The following is a 19,918-nucleotide window of genomic DNA, read 5'->3' on the forward strand; positions in this document are numbered from 1 at the left end:
TTGCGGCAGGAAAACCTCTATTCCTAATAGCTTAGTGTTAGGTATTAATTACTGGGTTGACTACAATTATTAAATTATATTTAACTAGTCAATTTTTATATTAATGATTTTCTTTTATTTCTCAGGTCCCTCTTAAAGTGTCTTAGTCAATTACTTGAAATTACTTCATCAATATTATTGACGAAACAATTTATAGGTAACATGAACATAGTTCTAACGAAATTAAAATTTTGAAAATCTCAAAATGTTAGCTCAAGGGTTTCTCTATACCATTCAAAACGTGAAAGACATACTATGTCAAAAGTTGAAACTAGAATTTAATTACTCGATTTTACAAAACTAAATAATAGGAAAAATATAGAAACACAATTTGTTAAATTAAATTATTAAGAAAATAATAATTCTCCTTTTCATCATTTAATTTGTAATTTATTGTAGCGAATTTACGAGTTCTTCACTAGCAGAGGACGAAAACATTCAAATGGATCAAAGACTGGTCGTGATACAAGAGATGGAAAAGTAAATTGAAAAATGACGAGCAAAATCACTAAAATATATGATGATTAAAATGATATTAGCTCGTACTTGGTTAAAGAAAACAAACTTGTTTACTTTGTTAAAGCAGAGATATCTCAATAAAATTAGTGGTTTAAATTTAAATAAATTTTAATAAAAGGACTTAAATGTGTATATATATATATATATATATATATAATATTATAATAATTTAGAGTAGCATTTTTGTTCTTGCATATTAATTGTTTTTGGTGTAGTACTTTAAAAAAGACACATAACATTTAACTTCACATAGTAAATAATTATTAATAAAAGTAAGGATTAATTATGTCAATTCCTTATATTGTCACTCAACTTAGCAAAATGTCCCACTAAAGTTATTTATCTTTTTTTTTTATTCCAATAATTTCATTCAAGTTTGTGCATTTTACTTATAAACTAATAATTGTTAAAAGTGACTCAAAAAATAACTAAAATAGTCCATCAAGTTTGAAATTTGAATTTAAATAGTCCTTATTTTTTACATGAAATATTAATATAGGCCACCAATTATTTTTTACTTTTTTACTTTTTTAACTTCTTAAATTAGTTTTAATATATTTTATCAATAAGTGCATAATATAATTTAAAATGACACAAATCATAATATTAAAAATGAATTAAAAAAATAAAGAATTTTAATTAGAGCTTAAAATAGGTAGTTATATTTTAAATAAAATAAATAAGTACATTTATTGTCCAAATTGATAAATGTATTCAGTTTTTACCGCCAAGTTGATAAGGCGATATAATTTTCTCTGAAATAATATCACAAGATTGATAAAAATAATATTGAAACCTTAAAACATTTTTAAATTACGAAATGGTTATATAAAATCACCTAATTTTATTTGATAGTGAATGATTGGTGTTATCATTATGGTATTATTTAATATGCATTATTTTTTAAATAAAAATCTTTTAAAATATTTATATATGGTTCTTCTACTAGCTAGAGACCCTATTTTTTTTTTATTTGCAGGAATTCATCGTCTTCTTTATGAATTATAATTTTTTCAACAATAATTTGGAATAGAAGAAACTAACAACTAACTTGAACTATTTTATAAAAAAAAAAAAAGATTAATACTAAAATGAATAAATATAGAATATTATTTTATTATTGAACTCCCAATTTTCCAAATAAATGCAGTACATATAAACTTGTTTCTAACAATTTTAATTAATTGTAATTTTTGGTGGACATCGTTAGATTTAGTATCGCAATTAGAAGTTGAAAGAAGATTGTACTCACTAAGTTTTATAGTTGAAAGGTTATTGATATTTCATATTGTTAAGTAATAAGGATCATTTAAATTCAACGTTCAAACTTAAGGGACATTTTTGATCATTTTTCTCTCATATTTTGAGTCACTTTTAGCAATTATTGATTTTTAAGAAAAATACATAAAGTTCAATGATATTATTGGAACAAAAAAAATGACTTTATTGGGATATTTTCTTAAGTTGAGTGACAATATGAGGAATTTACTCGATTAATTCTAGTTGATAAGATGTTAGTTATTTGTATGCAATATATAACTTGGATGTTGTTGTCAAAACTTTATTGATTAGATGAAGTATGAATTGTTTAATTCAAAGTTCTAAAATATTTCTGATAAAATTAGATTATTTTATCTTTCGTTATTGTTTTTAGATAATTTTTTAAAATATATTTCATAATCTTCATTATTATTTCATGCGAAGTTGAAATCATAAAATTTATCATTAAAATTTTTGAGGCCTCAAAATTTTAGGGGTCTAAGACAAATGTTTTACTAGCCTTACCCATGAATCACCTATTTGTTAAATCCCCTAATGACATAAAAGATTCCAAGACTAATTGGATAATGCATTGGAGATTGAAACTGATGCGTTAATTTTCTTGGAAGTAAGCGTATTAATAGTAATGTGCCATGCATGATCATATTGAGGATATTAGTTAGATTAAAATAGATTAAGAAGAGGTTTAAGCATAGAGTTGACAATTATAAGTTATTGTTTCGATTATTTCTTTAGGATTTTAAATTGGAATTTCTTGGCATAATTAGATGGAATATTCTCTAACTAAGTTCTTAAGTTGATATTGAGATGTGTTTAGGTTAGATGGTTAAGAGTTAGTTTTGTGCTTGAAATTTACTAAAAATTGAGATTTGACTACGGTTTCGAGTCAAAATAAATATAATAATATAAGAGTCATTAGATTCGTATTCTTACAGGGAATATGTATTTGAACAATTTTTTATCATTCGAAAGCTTTACGAAAGGACAAGTTTGTAAATTGACGCTTAGGATTCGACTTGAGGCAGGTTAATTGAGATTTTCTTACACTCTTTTTCAAAGTACTTATGTATTAGTTATGTGTAATGGGAGTAATGGAGAATGAGGGTCCCATATAGATGCAGTGTCGAGCATCTATGCGGGTACCAGTGTTATTTGAGGGGCTTAAATAAGTTTATTATACGTTTTGAACTATTTTCCCGATTAGCTAGCACGATGGTTTGATTTGCTATGATACATGATTTATGACTTACGAAAATGGGTAGTATCAATCCTCAAGGTGTTTGAAAGTGAATTAAATCATTGGATTCTTGAGTTTTAATAAAGTTAAGCCCGATAATGGTCAATTTTAAATCCAAACGACCTCAAATTAGTGTCGTAAAGTTTTTATAGGTCCTGAATACACTTTTTGGTCAATTTATATATTTAACTGTATTTTCGAGGTTTCGAATAACATTCGGGGTTCCATTGAATATTTTAGATATTATTTTAGTTGGTGATTTTGGGTCAAGTTAACATTTTCTTATTTATTGAGACCTATATATAAAAATAAATTTAAGTGGGGAAAATATAAAAAAAAATCAATAATATTAATAAAATCAGATATTGGGCAAAGAAGGGGGGAGGGGGGGTCAGTCAGGTAGCAATTTCACGACATTTCTGTTGATAGGAGTAATTCTTATTTCTTGGTTTTGATTTTCTTGCTTACAGTGTCTTAATCATATTAATGTTATGAGATTAGAATAATATGACTTAGGCTGCATGCGTTTTTTTTAAGATTCAGAGCTCTGAATCTGAATGTACATTTGAATGATTAAAATGTTGTTTCTAGATCTGAAAACTGAATGATTAAGATTGATTGTTTTTCAACATCTGAATGTGCAAAAAAAATTATTTGTGTATATGTTAAAATAAAAATTATAATTCAAATAAAAAACTAATTATATATTAGAAAAATATGTAATTTAATACAACAAAATTATTATCTGATTGAAAAAAATATTTATGTTTGTTAGTGATAGTAGAGATGGTTTATAATGGTGGTTGCAGTGAAAATGATTAATGTTAGTGATTAATAATGTTGGTAGTGATAGTTGTGATGATTGATATTGTAGTGACTGTTATGATGGTGGCGGTTAATAGTGGTGGTGGTGGTTGTGATGTGACATTACTTAATGTTAGTAGTTGGAGGTGTTGATTGTGATGGCTGAAAAAGAATGCATTATGGTTTGACAATGTGTTAGTTCTAGTGGGAAATGTTGTTTGTTGTGATGGTGGAGATGGTTGTTAGTAGAGATAAATTGTAGCGATAGTAGTAGTTGAAGTGATGGTGAAGGTGGCGTTACTAGTGACAATGATTGTGGAGACCAAAGAATGTGTGGAGGTTGTGATGTATTAGTGGTAGTTAGCGATGGTGCTAATTATTGTGATAGATGAGTTGGTCACTTGGTCCATAGTAAAGATTGGCTGGTAGTGGTTGATGATGGTGGTGCTGTTGACGGTGGTGGTAGCGATGAATATAATTAGAATAATAGAGGAAGTAGGTGTGGTAGCGGTTGACAACAGTGGTTGGTAGCGATATCTGTTGTCGATGATGATTGTGATGGTAGAGGTGGGTCGTGGTTGACAATGGTGGCGGTGATAGAGGTGGTTAGTTGTGGTGATTGATGATTATGAATACAGTGGCGGTGAATATTATCCGATACCAAAATTCCTCTTCAGACCTATTAAGATTTAATTCTAGATCTGAACTATTAAGACCTATTCAGACTTATTAAGAATTAAAATCTTAATAAAAAATAAATACACTTAATAGTGTGAAGACTGAACCATTCAGATTCAGACCTCCATTAAATGCAAACAAATGAGTCTTTAGTAGTTTAATAACCATAATGATGTTCTGGCAGAACGTGAGGGCAGCGGCCCAATTTTGTTGTTAGTTCTTTTGTGTTATATTATTAGCATAGGCTTGAATTGGTTAAGTTATTCATTGTTATTCTAATAAAAATTAGGTGGAGTAATTAATAGTTAATCTAGATGTCATATGTTGGTGAATTTCAGCCAACTTTAAAGAAAGGGATGGACCCCACACAATGTCAATAAATAATAAATGTTGTAACTTTCACAAAGTACAGTCTTAAAGAGACTATTATAATAATGAATTTGGCATTAATAATAATATTAAAATGCCCTTAATCCATCAATTCCCCACTCATTTTAATATTATCAAGAGAGTTCACTAGTTGACGGAAGACTACCATGCATAATGAAGGTGTGCTCTGCATTGAACCTTCACTTAGTAAAACAATAATTTCTACTCCAGAGTCGTAGTGGTTTCAGACTTGAACTATGACTGCTTTAGGGAAATAAAAAGTTACTGCTTACACATAATAGTCAAGGTGTGATGTGAGCTTTATAGCCAGCACGTTACGGCCATGTGCTATCCCGATTTTAATGAGTCTCTTTTGAGAATGAACCTAATTTTCGTAGGAAGCAGTCTACCTCCACACTCACATAGGTGAAATCCGTCGAGAGTGCTCCTGTAATTTAACACCCCACTCATACGAGCTACATATATTCATTAAGAGTTTAATAAACTCAACCTCACAATCATCACAGGCAAATGCACTCACATCATAGTAAGGGATAAATTAATAGTGCATTTTTCACAACAAGTCATTAGGTGATTCGTTTTTCCCATTGAACCTGGTTATAGGATCTCTAGTCCCCAGGTTGGGTTTCCTCACATATGACTCATGATTCAATAGGCTTCAATCTCATCCCCCTCGATGTACTCCAGACCGTTTCTCTCGTTAGGGCCTTAGTTAACGAATCTGCAAGATTATCACAAGATTTGACATAATCAACATTAATGGTACCATTTGTTAAATATGATCTCATATTACTGTGCTTTCTCCGTATAGGTCTAGATTTACCGTTGTAATAACGGTTTTAAACTCTACCAATTGCAACGGTGCTATCACAATGAATTAATATAGGAGGAATTGGTTTTTTAAAGTAAGGTATTTGAAATAACAAATCTCTCAACCAATTCACTTCCTCACTAGTTGAAGCTAAAGCAATTGGTTCAGCCTCCATGATAGAGTTAGTAATAATTGTTTGTTTTTTAGACTTCCAACAAATAGCACTACCACCCAAAGTAAAAACATAACCAGTCGTGGATAAGGAATCACCTGATAAAGTATTCTAATCCGCATCACAATAGCCTTTAAGTATACATGATATTTTGTATAGAACAAACCACAATTTTTTGTTTCAATTAAATATCTCATTACTCTGTTTATAGCATGCCAATGTTCATTACCTGTCTTGCTAGTAAACTTGCTAAGTACTCCTACTGCATATGCAATATCAGGCCTAGTGCGATCAGTCACATATCTCAAACTTCCAATTATGCTAGCATATTCCTTTTGATTTATTACACCAGTTTCACTCTCAACAGGAAACATGTGAACACTAGAATCAAATGGAGTTACAACATGCTTGCAATCAAGGAAATTATATTTTTTTAATATTTTCTCAACATACTGTGACTGGTCAAGGAAAATTCCATCACATGTTCTTGTAATTTTTATTCCTAGAATAAAATTTGCCTCGCCAAGATCTTTCATTTCAAAATGGTTTCTAAGAATATTTTTAGTTTCATCAATAATATTCATGTTAGAGCCTATAATACCCCATTCTTTTTCCTAGCTTGAAATTGTCTCAAGAATATTAGAAACTTGCTTTGGAATATGAATCCATTTTTGTACTCGTGGAATTTTTAAGATTTTCACTTTTTATCATGTGGAAAATTGTGTTAGTTTTTCAACAATACAAATTTTATCAAAATCCGGTATCGAAATAAAAAGTTATGGACGTTTTACTCAGAGTTGTTGGAATCACCCAGGTGCGACGGCCAGGTTGACAGACCGTCGATCTAGCGACGGACTGTCGCTTAGACTGTTGCAGTCATGGCAGTGGGTCAACCTTCTGGATAAGGTGCGATGGACAGGTTGATGGACCGTCGCTACCTAGGCAGTGAGACTCTATTCTGGTCCATCAACGATGGTCGAAACGGCGGACCGTCGCACAAGCCATCGCAGGTTCCGTTCAGCAAATTTTTAAGCCATTTTTAAACGAGCTTTTTGGTCTTTTACCATCCGTTTATATACCTAGTTATATCCGACCAAAGCTCAGAAATTTATTATCCATCTACAACATTAAAATTAGGGTTTTCTCTCTAAGAGTAATTCTCAAGAACAAAATCCAAATCTTCTTCACGAAATAAGAGATTCCAATTCTTCAGGTGCAAGAACTTCAAGAAACTCAACCCAGGTATGTCGTGTGTTGATTCATGGGTCCCTTTCACCCATGAAACTCAAGAATCTCTTTCCAAAATCCATGATTTGGCTATTTATGAATGTTTATGATTTAAATTGAATTGAAATTCATGTTCATGATGTTGTGTGGTGTTGATTCATGGTTTTAAATTACATATTTCAATGATTGAACCTAGTACATGAAAAATTGCATAAAAATCATGATAAATCGCTTTTAAATTACAAGTTAATTGATATGTCCATGAATATTAGATGTGTTAATGATGGTATAACCAAAGCATGCTCCCCATGTGTTTGATTAAATGCCTATGTGAAAGAAAAGTGCCATACTAGTATGATAATATGAAGTCCCTCCTTATGTACAAATTTATGCATGTCACATGTTTGATGAAATACCTCAATAAATGAATTATGGATTGTGATGTTGGTCCTGTATTCAAGAAAGTCATGCTTTGTTATTTTTTTCCATCGAGTCCTGGGGGTACTTGTACCCAATAATTTAGCTGTGTGCCTAGAGCCAGTGTCATATTTTCATGATATCCTCAGTCAAGCCATGCTTATTAGAATTCAGTTAGACATGTGACTCAGGAAAACTCAGTAAGACTCAGAAATCCCAGTAATCTCAGAAAGCTCACTAATACAGTAATCTCAGTACTATTCTATTAGTCAACGAAACTCAATTAATTCAGTTCAGTTCAGTAATCCATGTTCAGTGCCTATTCAGATGAGAGTAGAAATTAGCACCGAGTGAACCCGAGGATGGGAACACACACTGTCAGATGAAGGTGTGATTCTTAGAAATCATCCTTGCATTCCAGAACTATATAGCCAGCATATGTTGAGACATCAACACTGTCAGATGAGGGTTGATGAGGTGGATAAGCACTGTCAGATAAGGGCCCCACCATTCTCTTTTGGGGACACTATCAAATGAGAGTCACCCATAGCTTGTCCTTACTGGTGGCGCGGTATTAACACTTTTCCAATTGGGGTTACCGATTGGACCCTAACACAGCCATAATGGCATATTAGGGGCATGTCGGTTAGATGACTACTTTCCACAGTTTCATGTTACAGAATCAGAACTGTCAGATACAGTCAATCAGTCTCAGTAATAGAACTCAGATAGTTCTACATAATTCAGGACTGTTAGATACAGTAACTCAGAACAGTACAAAACTCAGTTAGTTCCATCAGATTCAGGACTGTCAGATACAGTCACCCATGTTATCAGTTCTATTAGTTATCAGAACCCATGTTATCAATTATATCAGTCATAAAAACTCAGTTACCAGTCATGTTAGTTATCAATAAAATTTATGTTATCACGATTTTAGTCATAGTTTCTATGAATTCATGCATGCATTCTCACGTTCATATTAGTCAGTTAGGATGTATTGTTCATGCATATGAACCCCATGCATTTAGCCTACCTCACATGCATACCAGTACATTCAAAGTACTGACACAATTGCGCTATGGTATCTTATACCATAGGTTCAGAGACACGAGCTCCAGAGCATCAGTAGCATTCCAATCTCAGCAGTCAGAGTTAGCAGTGAGTCCTCATCCTTCGAGGGCGTTATGAGTTGTTATTTTATTATTTTAGTACTTAGCTATTTCAGTAGTCGGAGTTAGTTGGGGACATGTCCTATCAACTCCTTATTCAGACAGTTCAGTCAGTTAGAGGCTTTCCAGACTATCATATTCAGTTAGTTATTTCAGTTGTTTTGGGTATTTCATACCCCGTCCATATTTTATATTTTATTAGATATTATGTCTTAGTTTTGAACCTTATGGCCTTTCGTTCATGTTTCCGCATTATATGGTTTATCATGTAGTATATAGGTACAAATATCAGTCATGGGTTAGTTTATTATTCTTCGGAGTCATGAGCACCATATAGCATTTCGAGTACCATATTCGGGGCGTTACAGAGTCAAAGATCAATAAATCATCAACATATAGGCAAATAATAACATGCGAATTATTCCAAGACTTATGATATATAAACTTATCACACTCATTTGCTTTAAACTCATTTTCAATCATGCAGGAATCAAATTTTTTATGCAATTGCTTTGGTGCCTGTTTTAAGCCATAGAGGGATTTATTAAATTTACATATTTTGCTTTCTTCCCCAGCCTCAACAAAACCTTTGGGTTGTTCCTTGTAAATCTCTTCATTTAGGTCTCCATTTTAAAAAGTAGTTTTTACATCCATTTGATGAATTTGTAAATCAAAAATTGCATCAATACCGACTAAAAGTCTAATGGATGTAATTCTCGTTACCGGTGAAAAAGTATTAAAAAATTCTAGGCCTTCTAGTTGTTTAAAACCTTTAGCCACAAGTCCTTCTAGTTGTTTAAAACCTTTAGCCACAAGCCTAACTTTATATTTATCAACAGAGTCATCCGGTTTTAATTTTTCATATAAGACCCATTTATATCCAATTGTTTTACAACCCGGTGGTAAATCAACTAGTTTCCAAGTTTTGTTGGAAATTAGCAATTCCATCTCATCATTTACAGCCTCTTTCCAAAAAAATAGCATCATGTGATGACAAAGCTTCTTTAAAGCGATAGGGTCATCTCCAACGTTAAAAACATAATAATTAGGACCAAAATCTTTTTCTACTCTAGCTCTTTTATTTCTTCCTAACTCAAAATCATTATTTTCTTTATTATTTAAAGTAGAAGTAGAAGAACTAGGTAGTGACAAAATATTTTCTTTAATCCCATGACCCCCACGATTTTTAAAATCAAAAGGGAATTTATCTTTATGAAAAATAGCATTACCTGATTCTATCATCACGCTATCTTCAAGATTAAAAAATCTATAGGCTGTACTATTAGAAGCATAACCAAGAAAAGCACAAGTAGTAATTTTTTTACCCAACTTAGAGATTTTAGTATCCATTAACCTCATATAGGCTAAACAACCCCAAACTCTTAGATATCCCAAATTTGGCTTATAACCTTTCCACAATTCTAAAGGCATTAATTTAGTATTTTTATGAGGCACACTATTCAACACATAACAAGCAGTCAAAAGAGCTTCACCCCCAAAACTTAAAGGTGCACAAGACTCAATTAACATGGCATTAGTCAACTCAACCAAAGTTCTATTCATTCTTTCCGCTACACCGTTAGATGCAGGAGAATAAGGAGGAGCAGTTTCATGAATTATTTCCAATGATCTTACAAAAGAATTGAACTCAAGTGACTCATATTCACGGCCTCTATCACTTCTTATCTTTTTATTTTTCTATTAAACTGATTTTCAACTTCATGGAGAAAAATTTTAAAATTCTCAAAACTTAAAGGTGCACAAGACTCAATTAACATGGCATTAGTCAACTCAACCAAAGTTCTATTCATTCTTTCCGCTACACCGTTAGATGCAGGAGAATAAGGAGGAGTAGTTTCATGAATTATATCCAATGATCTTACAAAAGGATTGAACTCAAGTGACTCATATTCACGGCCTCTATCACTTCTTATTCTTTTTATTTTTCTATTAAACTGATTTTCAACTTCATGGAGAAAAATTTTAAAATTCTCAAATGCTTCACTTTTATTTTTCATTAAGTAAACATATGTAAACTTAGAAAAATCATCAATGAAAGTAATAAAATATCTATTTTCTCCACGAGTTAAAATTCCACCAAGTTCACAAATATCACTATGAACTAATTCTAATAAATCAGTTTTTCTTTCAACATGGAAGTGAGGCCTTTTTGTGATTTTAGCTTTACTACAAGCTTCACATTTTTCAAAATTCTTTTTGATCATTGTAATTAATCCTAAACTACTCATGATTCCCACATAACGTTCATTTATATGACACAAACGAGCATGCCAAAAATTAGTAGAAGAAAACATATAAACAGAAGTAGATGTTTTATGCACTTCAACACTTAGCTTAAAGATACCATCATATGTATACCCTTTCCCACAAAAATATTATTTTTCAAAATTACATGCTGATCAGATTCAATAATCTGTTCAATAATCTGTTTGAAGCCTGCCTTATTAAGAAGAAAACTTGACATCAAATTTTTTCTCATGGAAGGAGTATAAAGTGCATCTTCTAAGATTAATACCCTTCCAGAAGTAAATCTCAACTCGACATCCCCCACTCCAACTACTTGAGTTGTGTGTGAATCTCCAAGAATGATGGTTTTGGGATCCTCAAAATTTTTATAATTTTTAAACCAGCCTTTGTCATAACAGACATGACGGTTTGTACCAGAGTCAGCCCACTATCCATCAACATTCTCCACCATATATATGTCTGTTATCATCGCCACAAATGGTTCTTCGGTAAAGTTTGCCTGAGGTGTTGGCCCACATTTTCGAGTCCTGCAAATTCGAGCAATATACCCACTTTTGATTTTTTGCTTGATTGTTCCCAATATAATTATTCTTGAAATGTCTACCATTATTTTTCTTGAATATTTTTTTCTTAGGCTTCAAAGTAGTATTTTTGTTATTTTTAGAGGTAGCATTATATGAAAATAAATTTACCTTTGGTGTGATGCTGTTCTCTTCTATTTGCATAAGTGCATCTTGGCCCCTAGCCGCATATTTTTTCGCTCTCGTCTCCTCAGTGTCATACTTACTCAGCAAGGCTTTCCAAATTTTCTTTTCACTAGAGTAAGTTCTATCATAATAATCATAACAATTATCAGATAGACAATCAAGTAAAAAAACAACAACACTTGTAGAAGTCATTGTTGTATTTTTCAACTTTATCTTCAAGAGAGATAAGTTCATCGTCAGTCATGGAAGAGTTATCTACTTTATTTGAATTCTTCTCAGTTAACACATAAAAAACATTGAGAAGACTTAAGTAGAAAAACACTTTACCCTTCCACCTCTTGAAGTTGAGTACCGTTGAACCGGAATGGCTTGTTGAGATCTCCCAACTTGACATCCGCGGACTTTTCAGTTGTTGCCATTTGAATCTCCTTAAAATTGTTGGTGAAACTTACAATAAAATTGCAATAATATTACAACAGATTACAACTAAAAGATTACAAATGAATAAAGAAAAATAATATTTTCTTCTTCAACTGCTGAGGCGTGGATATCTCGCTCTCTTTAAGGAGATTCAAGCCCACTGCAACAAATGTTTCACCGGTCCAGCAGTAATACTCTTTGGCTTGTCCCCACCAGAATACAACAGCCTACTCACAATAACTCAATACTCTGGACAAGAATTGAGTTTAAAGCTCCACAATAATAATACCTCCCTTCAACTAATAAAACTCTCTTAAACTAATTTTTTGTGGACTTGTTTATATATTTTTTTCTGTATCTTAAAGAGAAGTGAGAGTTCCTATATTTATAGGCAGATCTCTCATGAACTATTGAAAAGAAAGTTAGCAACTGAAGTTGCCATATTTGAAAAATACGCATGCCATCTTTGAAAAAACAAAAGGTAAGTTACATTTGTCAAAAGTTAGCAACAATGAAATTGCCAACTTTGACAATCACAAAATTTGAATTTCAGCCAACTTTAAAGAAAGGAATGGACCCCACACAATGCTAATAAATAATAAATGTTGTAACTTTTACAGAGTAAAGTAGACTATTATAATAATGAATTTGACATTAATAATAATATTAAAATGCCCTTAATCCATCATCATATAATGCCATTATTAGCAATAATACATGCTTTTGGAGATTGAAACTGATGCGTTAATTTTTTTTGGCAGCAAGCGTATTAACAGTAATGTGATGCCATGATCATATTGAGGATATTAGATTAAAATAGATTAAGAAAAAGTTTAAGCATAGAGTTAACAATTATAAGTTATTATTTCGATTGTTTCTTTAGCATTTTAAATTGGAAGTTCCTTTTATTCTGAACATGGCATATTAGGCTGGATATTCTCTAATTTAGTTCGTAAGGTGATATTGAGATATGTTTAGAGTAGATGGTTAAGAGTTAGTTCTAAGCTTTAAATTTACTAAAAATTGAGATTTGACTACAGTTTTGAGCCAAAATAAATATTGCAATATGGGGTCATTAGATTTGTATTCTTACGAAAAATATGCATTTGAATAGATTTTGACCATTCGAAAGCTTTACGAAAGTGTAACTTTGTAAATTGATGTTTGCACTTCGACTTGAAGCAAGTTGAGACTTTTATAGATTCTTTTTCGAAGTGCTTATGTGTTAGTCATGTGTAAGGGGAGTAATAGGGAATGTGGGCCCCGTATAGGTGAAGTGACGAGCATCTATGTAGATACCAGTGTTATTTGAGGGGTTAAAATAAGTAATTATACATTTTAAACTATTTTTGCTATGGTATATGAATTGTTTTGGGATCGGAGTTGCACGTCTGCACATCATGCATTGTATTTCATATGGGATCAAAGTGCACGCCTGTAAAATGTTATCTATTTATTAATTGGGGTCGGCCTGCATGCCCGCACAATACATTTAGTAGGTATCTATTTATTAATTGGGGTACGCGTGCACGCCTACACAATATATTTAGTGAGATCAAAGTGTACACCTGCACAGTACATGGACCTTATGATTCATTCATTTTTGTGCAGATTGAATAAGGTGTATTTGTTGACTTTGTATTATTTATTAAGTCCTTGAATATCTGTTACTTGATTTCACTGTATTGAGAATTTCTTGGACTGTATTATGATATCCTTATGACCATTAGACTTGATTATTCAATTAGATTAATTGAATTTTTAGCTCAATATATCAAATTGTGGTTTGTTGATTTCCTTTGAATATCCCTAGTTAACAGTCATATAACCTAAGTAGTTCAAACTTGGATTTATGGGTATCTGCTACGAGTGTGTGTCTTCGTATTCTTCATCACATAAATTTTTGAATTCAAGCATATAAATACAATTTTACATCAAGTTGAATTCAATTTGTATAAAAGGGACATGAAAAAGAAACGAGGGAACTCCAATCCTTTAATTTCTGACTATGTTTTTTTAGGAAACAAACATCAAGAAATGTACTACTATGTATGTAATGTTTAAAGGTTTGCAAGGTTAAAAATTACTTTATTATATGTATTAATATCGGTTTTAACGAATAACGAAATTCGTAACTAAACTTGATTTTTGTTGAAAACATACTTTGAGACTAATGTTGTCTTTTCTTATAATGTAATTTGAATATATTTTCTTGTTAGTTGCTATATTTTATTTACTATCTTCTTCTCCCTTTGTACTTTAAATTGTTGTACTTGAGTTGCGGGCCTCTCAAAAACAGCCCCTCTACCTGCATGAGGTAGTGGTAAGGTATGCATACACTTTACCTGCCTATTTCTCACTTCACTTTACCTTCCTTATTCCTTATGAAATTTCATTGGATATGTTGTTGTATGCAGTAATTTGAATATAAACAACTAGATTGCATTATTTTATGTTTGGAAAGTACTTGTTGAAGCATCCTGTTCTTCATGTATTAGGCTATTTGCAATGGGTTGGAAATGGGTTGCTACTAGTTGATTACACTATTCAAAAGATAATTTTCTACAAGTAGAAACCTCGTCGCAGATACAATTAAGAATACAATAATATATCTAGTGTAATTTCATACGCCGAGTGCACCAATAAAAAATGAAGATAGAACTTAAACTTCTAGTACAATACACCATAGGTGTACCTATTATAGTTTACTGCAACACAAATTTAACTATCAAGAAACTGAAAGAGTATGAAGTCAATAACACGAGCTCTTAACATATCCTCCAAGAGTCTGAATGACGTGCTCAGACTGACCATCGGTGTGTTGAACCTGAGGACCTGTTACATACATGTATGAGGGCAACTTATACATTTAAAAATAAATTGAAGTAATGTATAATAAAATCAGAACCCAAAAAAACAATAGTTGCACATGTATGATGGTAACTTATACATCTAACAAAATATATCAGACTCTAAATAAACAACGGTTACACCTGTATGAGGGTAACTTATGCATCTAAAAATTTAAATCATAACCTTAATTAAGCAACATTTAAACATGTATGAAAGTTACTTATACATGTAACAATTTATATTAGATACTAAATAAACAACAAATACACATGTATGAGGGTGACTTATACATCTCAAAATAGAATCAAACACTAATTAAACAACAGATATACATATATGAGGGTAACTTATACATTTAAAAAATAAATTTCAATAATGTATAATGTCATAATACTGATTTTCACATTAAAATATGTATGACCTATATGCTTGTCCTAACGTATAATGTTACCTTATACAATATTAATACTTTATAACTGTTTAGATTTTCATAACTGCCAATGTATAACATATTGAAATATATTTCAGAATACCTATATTATACAATAGTAGGACAAAATAACTAATGTATAAAGTATTATTATACATATGCCAACTTATAGAACAACTTAAATCAATATCTTCGGAAGACGCGGTCGACCATAATCATCAAACTTCTTTTTAGTTGTCGTTTTTGAACCTGACTTCTCTAATCTAGAAGTGGAAACTTCCTTTAATTTCTTCATTGTAACGAGGTCGTTTCGGTGCTTTGAACGATTCTCTGCGAAATTCGGATCCTCTTCAACAAATTTACCAGGAACAGATCCAACGGAAATATCTTTTTCTTTTGCATCTAACTGAGTAATAGCTAAACTAAAGTTAGGAAGACAATTCATTACCAATTCACACTATATTGATTTAACAGTAGTGTTAAATCGAACTACAAAACAAGAAAATCAAAGATATATTAAAAAAAAAATAAAAAAATCGACTGAAAAAAAAAAACAAAAACCAACTTGTATTATATGAAAAAAAAATGAAAAAATTGAACTACTGAACTTGAATATGATTGCACAATACGGAAATTTCATACAAAATCAACATGCAACCAGAAAAAAAACGTAAAAAATTCTGAATTGGTAAAGTTGAAAGAAAATAAAAAAAATTAATGAAGTAAAGCATAAAAATCAATTAAATCTTGAGTACTTACAAGTTGGTAACCTCTAATTAGAGGTTACTTGTATTTTGCCGTGATTTAAAGAATTCAAAAATGGAGGAAAGTACGGGTGCCGTAATGAGAGCATTTGGGAGCAAAAATCAGAAGCCAATAACGTGGTTTTAGATGTATAATATTTAAGAGAGAGAAGATTAAAAAAAAGGAAATTTATGTAATTAGTTTGAAATTTGTGTAATTACTTTGCCAAATTGATATTTAATGTAATAAGGTAACTTTACCTTGTATATATATGTAAATTTTAAAGTAATAAGGTAACCCCAAAAAACCCTAGCTAAAGAAAGTAATTACGCAAAATCCCCATTGATTTTCTCTCTCCCTAATTTCAACAAAAATACTACTCCCTCCGTCCCATTTTATATGTCGTCATTTGATCGGGCACGGAGTTTAAGAAATAAGGGAAGACTTGGTAAAGTTTACCAAATTATCCTTTATCAAAAAATGTGCCAATATCTTTCTTTTTTTTTAAATTAAGTTGGACCAATAAGGGTAAAAGGGTAATTGTGCCTTTAAAAAGTTGCCAAATAAGGAAAGGCAATACTTATTTTGAGACGAATTAAAAAGAAAATGATGACACATAATTTGAGACGGAGGGAGTAAAACATTTGGTCATTTATTATATATGTGTCAGATGTATGATGAAACACAAATTCCTTAAATTAAGGAAACTGAAATGATTAGGTTGTTTAGTGTTCCTAAAGTCACGCACCTAATTAGCTACCTTTAGTTTTTTTTTTTTTTTTGTGTTGGATATTTGTATGCACATGTATTTGAATTTCAAAGTGTATGTTAAGCTTCATTTATTTATTTTTTTCCAGATTTTGCAATCTATCTTTGAAGATCCAAAAAGAAAAAAACAACAAATTTGTTGTACCTAAGTTTTCAGTGCTACAAAAAAAATTGAAGTTAAGTATCTGCTTGAAGAAAATTCTTCTCCAATCGCCATGGAGTGAGGATTGTAGATCCGAAAAGGAAAAAATAATAAATTTCTTGTACCCACATTCCCATTTAATTTATCTTTCTTTTCCATTGAATTTATCTCTCTTTTCCATATGAAGAACGTGAAGAACATTTTTTCACGCTCAAATTCAAGCAATCGTATACTTAGAGGTTACCAATTTGTAAGTTATCAAACATTTGTTGGACTTATGTATTATTTTTTCCACTAATTTTCAATTTTTTTTCAACTTTATCAAATCACAATCTGGTTTGATTTTTGGTTGCATGTTTATTTTTTATGAAATTAATTGCTATTGTAAAACCATTTCAGTGTGATAGTTCAATAATATAATTTTTTTTCCATTTATTGAAAGTCTAAGCTTTATTTTTTTTGTTCTAAAGTTGTTAGTTCTTATTTGGTTCTTATCCGACTAATAAAGCTGATATTAAGTTTAATTATGGTTCTAAATAAAAAATTTTGGCGTATAAGTTACCTCATACATGTTGATATGTACTTTTAGTAGAGTCTAATATGAAATGTTAGATGTATAAGTTTCCCTCATACATGTGCAACTCTATAGCGGTTAGGGTTGATTTTATTATATATTAATGCAATTTGTTCGTACATAAATAAGTAACCCATATACATGTCTAACAACTTTTATTAATTTTGACATGTGCTACCATACATATGAACCTACTGTCATACATCTGAACCAACATATCATACATCTGAACCTACTGTCATACATTTGAACCTACAGTCATACATCTGAACCAACATATCATACATCTAAATCTACATTCATACATCTATACCAACGTATCATACATCTTGTTAATGAAATCCTATTTTATGTTGACTATGTTCAAAATATCCTACAACAAAGGTTTGATAGTTTGTAAGTACATGACAGTTTTTTTTTCATGTATAACAATGTTATAAGTAATGTACTGATTATTATTTTATTTTATATTTTTTGAAATCAGGGACTTTGGGGTCTTTGTCTTTGCCTATGCAAAAATATTAAGTGGAAGGCACCAACTTCATTCACGTGGGTTTGATGCCGCAAGTCAACGTACACGATATTCTTCATTACTGTAGCATGACGGAGTCGAAAAGGCAAAATAAGGGTACACAAGTGATAAAGGCGATCCACCTCGGCCTAGGAATACTGTTCTAGATGTAATTGATACAAGTGAAATTGTTACTTTAGAGTAGCATTATTTTTAAAATAGTCGGCATTGAAAAACTAATTCTTCATTTTGTGGTTCTTGTCAAACAATTCCAACTTTACTTTCTTGATGTTAATGAACATTTTGGGTAACAAGATTTTTCAAATCCTTATTTTCTTCTTTCTTTCTTTCTTTTATAAGTCTTGGAATATATTTTTAGACAAACATAGACCACACTTTTGATATATTGGTTCAGTTGTATGACAATAGCTTCAAATGTATGAAAATAGGTTCAAATGTATGATATGTTGGTTCAGATATATGACTGTAGGTTCAGATGTATGGTAGCACATGCCAAAATTAATAAAAGTTGTTAGACATGTATGAGGGTAGCTTATTCATTTACGAAAAAATTGCATTAATGTATAATAAAATCAATCCTAACCGCTCTAGAGTTGCACATGTATGAGGATAACTTATACATCTAACAATTCATATTAAACTCTACTAAAAGTTCATCTCAACATGTATGAGGGTAACTTATACACCTAAAAATCATTCATAACCATTATTAAACAACACAAACAAATGTATGATAGTTTTTTATACATCTAACAATTTATATCATAATTAGCTAAGATTTACACATTGTATGAGGTTCATTTATACATTAAAAAACAAAATCATACAAACATTAAACAACTTATGGTCATGTAAGATGGTAAGTTATACATGTATAAATAGACTGCATTAATGTATAATATATTCCAGTGCTAGATGTAATAAAAATTTAATTAACTCATAATGAAAACATAGAATATGTGTTGTTGATATGATGTTTCTAACAATAACTTATGTTACATGTTATTATACATGACATGATTACAGTTGGATAGCTGGCAATGGTAAATTCTGCATGTATGACGGCATATTATACGTTGGTTCACATGTATGAAAAATTGATTCACATGTATGACATCATATTATTTTTAATTTGAAATGGTGAAAATCAGCTTTGGGAGGGAAATAACAAGCCTTGGATCCTCTTTTTCAATTTTAGCAAGATGTGACTTTCTTTCACCTTTTTGGAAAGGTTGTTGCCTCTTTTGAAAGTCTTTGTCCGCCTTTTGAGTAACAAGACTTTTAAAATCCTTATTTTCTTCTTTCTTTCTTTTACAAGTCTTGAAATATATTTTAAGACAAACAAAGACCACACTTTTGATATGTTGGTTCAGATGTATGTATAGGTTCAGATGTATGATATGTTGGTTCATATGTATGATAGTAGGTTCAGATGTATGATATGTTGGTTCAAATGTATGACAGTAGGTTCAGATGTATGGTAGCACATGTCAAAATTAATAAAAGTTGTTAGACATGATTGCGGGTAACTTATTCATTTACGAACAAATTGCATTAATGTATAATAAAATCAACACTAACCGCTATAGAGTTGCACATGTATGAGGGTAACCCATACATCTAACAATTCATATTACACGCTACTAAAAGTACATCTCAACATGTTAGCATACATTAAAGCCTATGTATAATGAAACTTTGCCAATACAGTAAACTTGCGAATGTATAATATG

The 19,918-nt window shown here is 31.0% G+C and overlaps 1 protein-coding gene across 4 annotated transcripts; it reads right to left on the bottom strand.

Moving 5' to 3' along the window:
* Positions 1-9,377: 9,377 nt before the first annotated feature.
* Positions 9,378-12,515, bottom strand: LOC107874754 (retrovirus-related Pol polyprotein from transposon TNT 1-94). 4 transcript variants are annotated; one of them, XM_047413816.1, is made up of 3 exons: positions 12,050-12,515; positions 11,708-11,843; positions 9,378-11,542 (listed from the first exon to the last, which is right to left on the bottom strand). In XM_047413816.1, exon 3 carries the CDS (start codon positions 10,308-10,310, stop codon positions 9,378-9,380), a length of 933 nt encoding a protein of 310 aa, XP_047269772.1. In that variant the 5' UTR covers positions 10,311-11,542; positions 11,708-11,843; positions 12,050-12,515. The 4 variants fall into 4 exon arrangements, with proteins under 4 accessions (XP_047269772.1, XP_047269771.1, XP_016576988.1 ...); XM_016721502.2 differs by having other exon boundaries at positions 11,098-11,542; positions 12,050-12,513; XM_047413815.1 differs by having other exon boundaries at positions 11,708-12,515.
* Between the last annotated feature and the right edge of the window lie 7,403 nt (positions 12,516-19,918).

The sequence above is a fragment of the Capsicum annuum genome, chromosome 6 (assembly GCF_002878395.1).
Source record: "Capsicum annuum cultivar UCD-10X-F1 chromosome 6, UCD10Xv1.1, whole genome shotgun sequence".
NCBI lineage: Eukaryota > Viridiplantae > Streptophyta > Magnoliopsida > Solanales > Solanaceae > Capsicum > Capsicum annuum.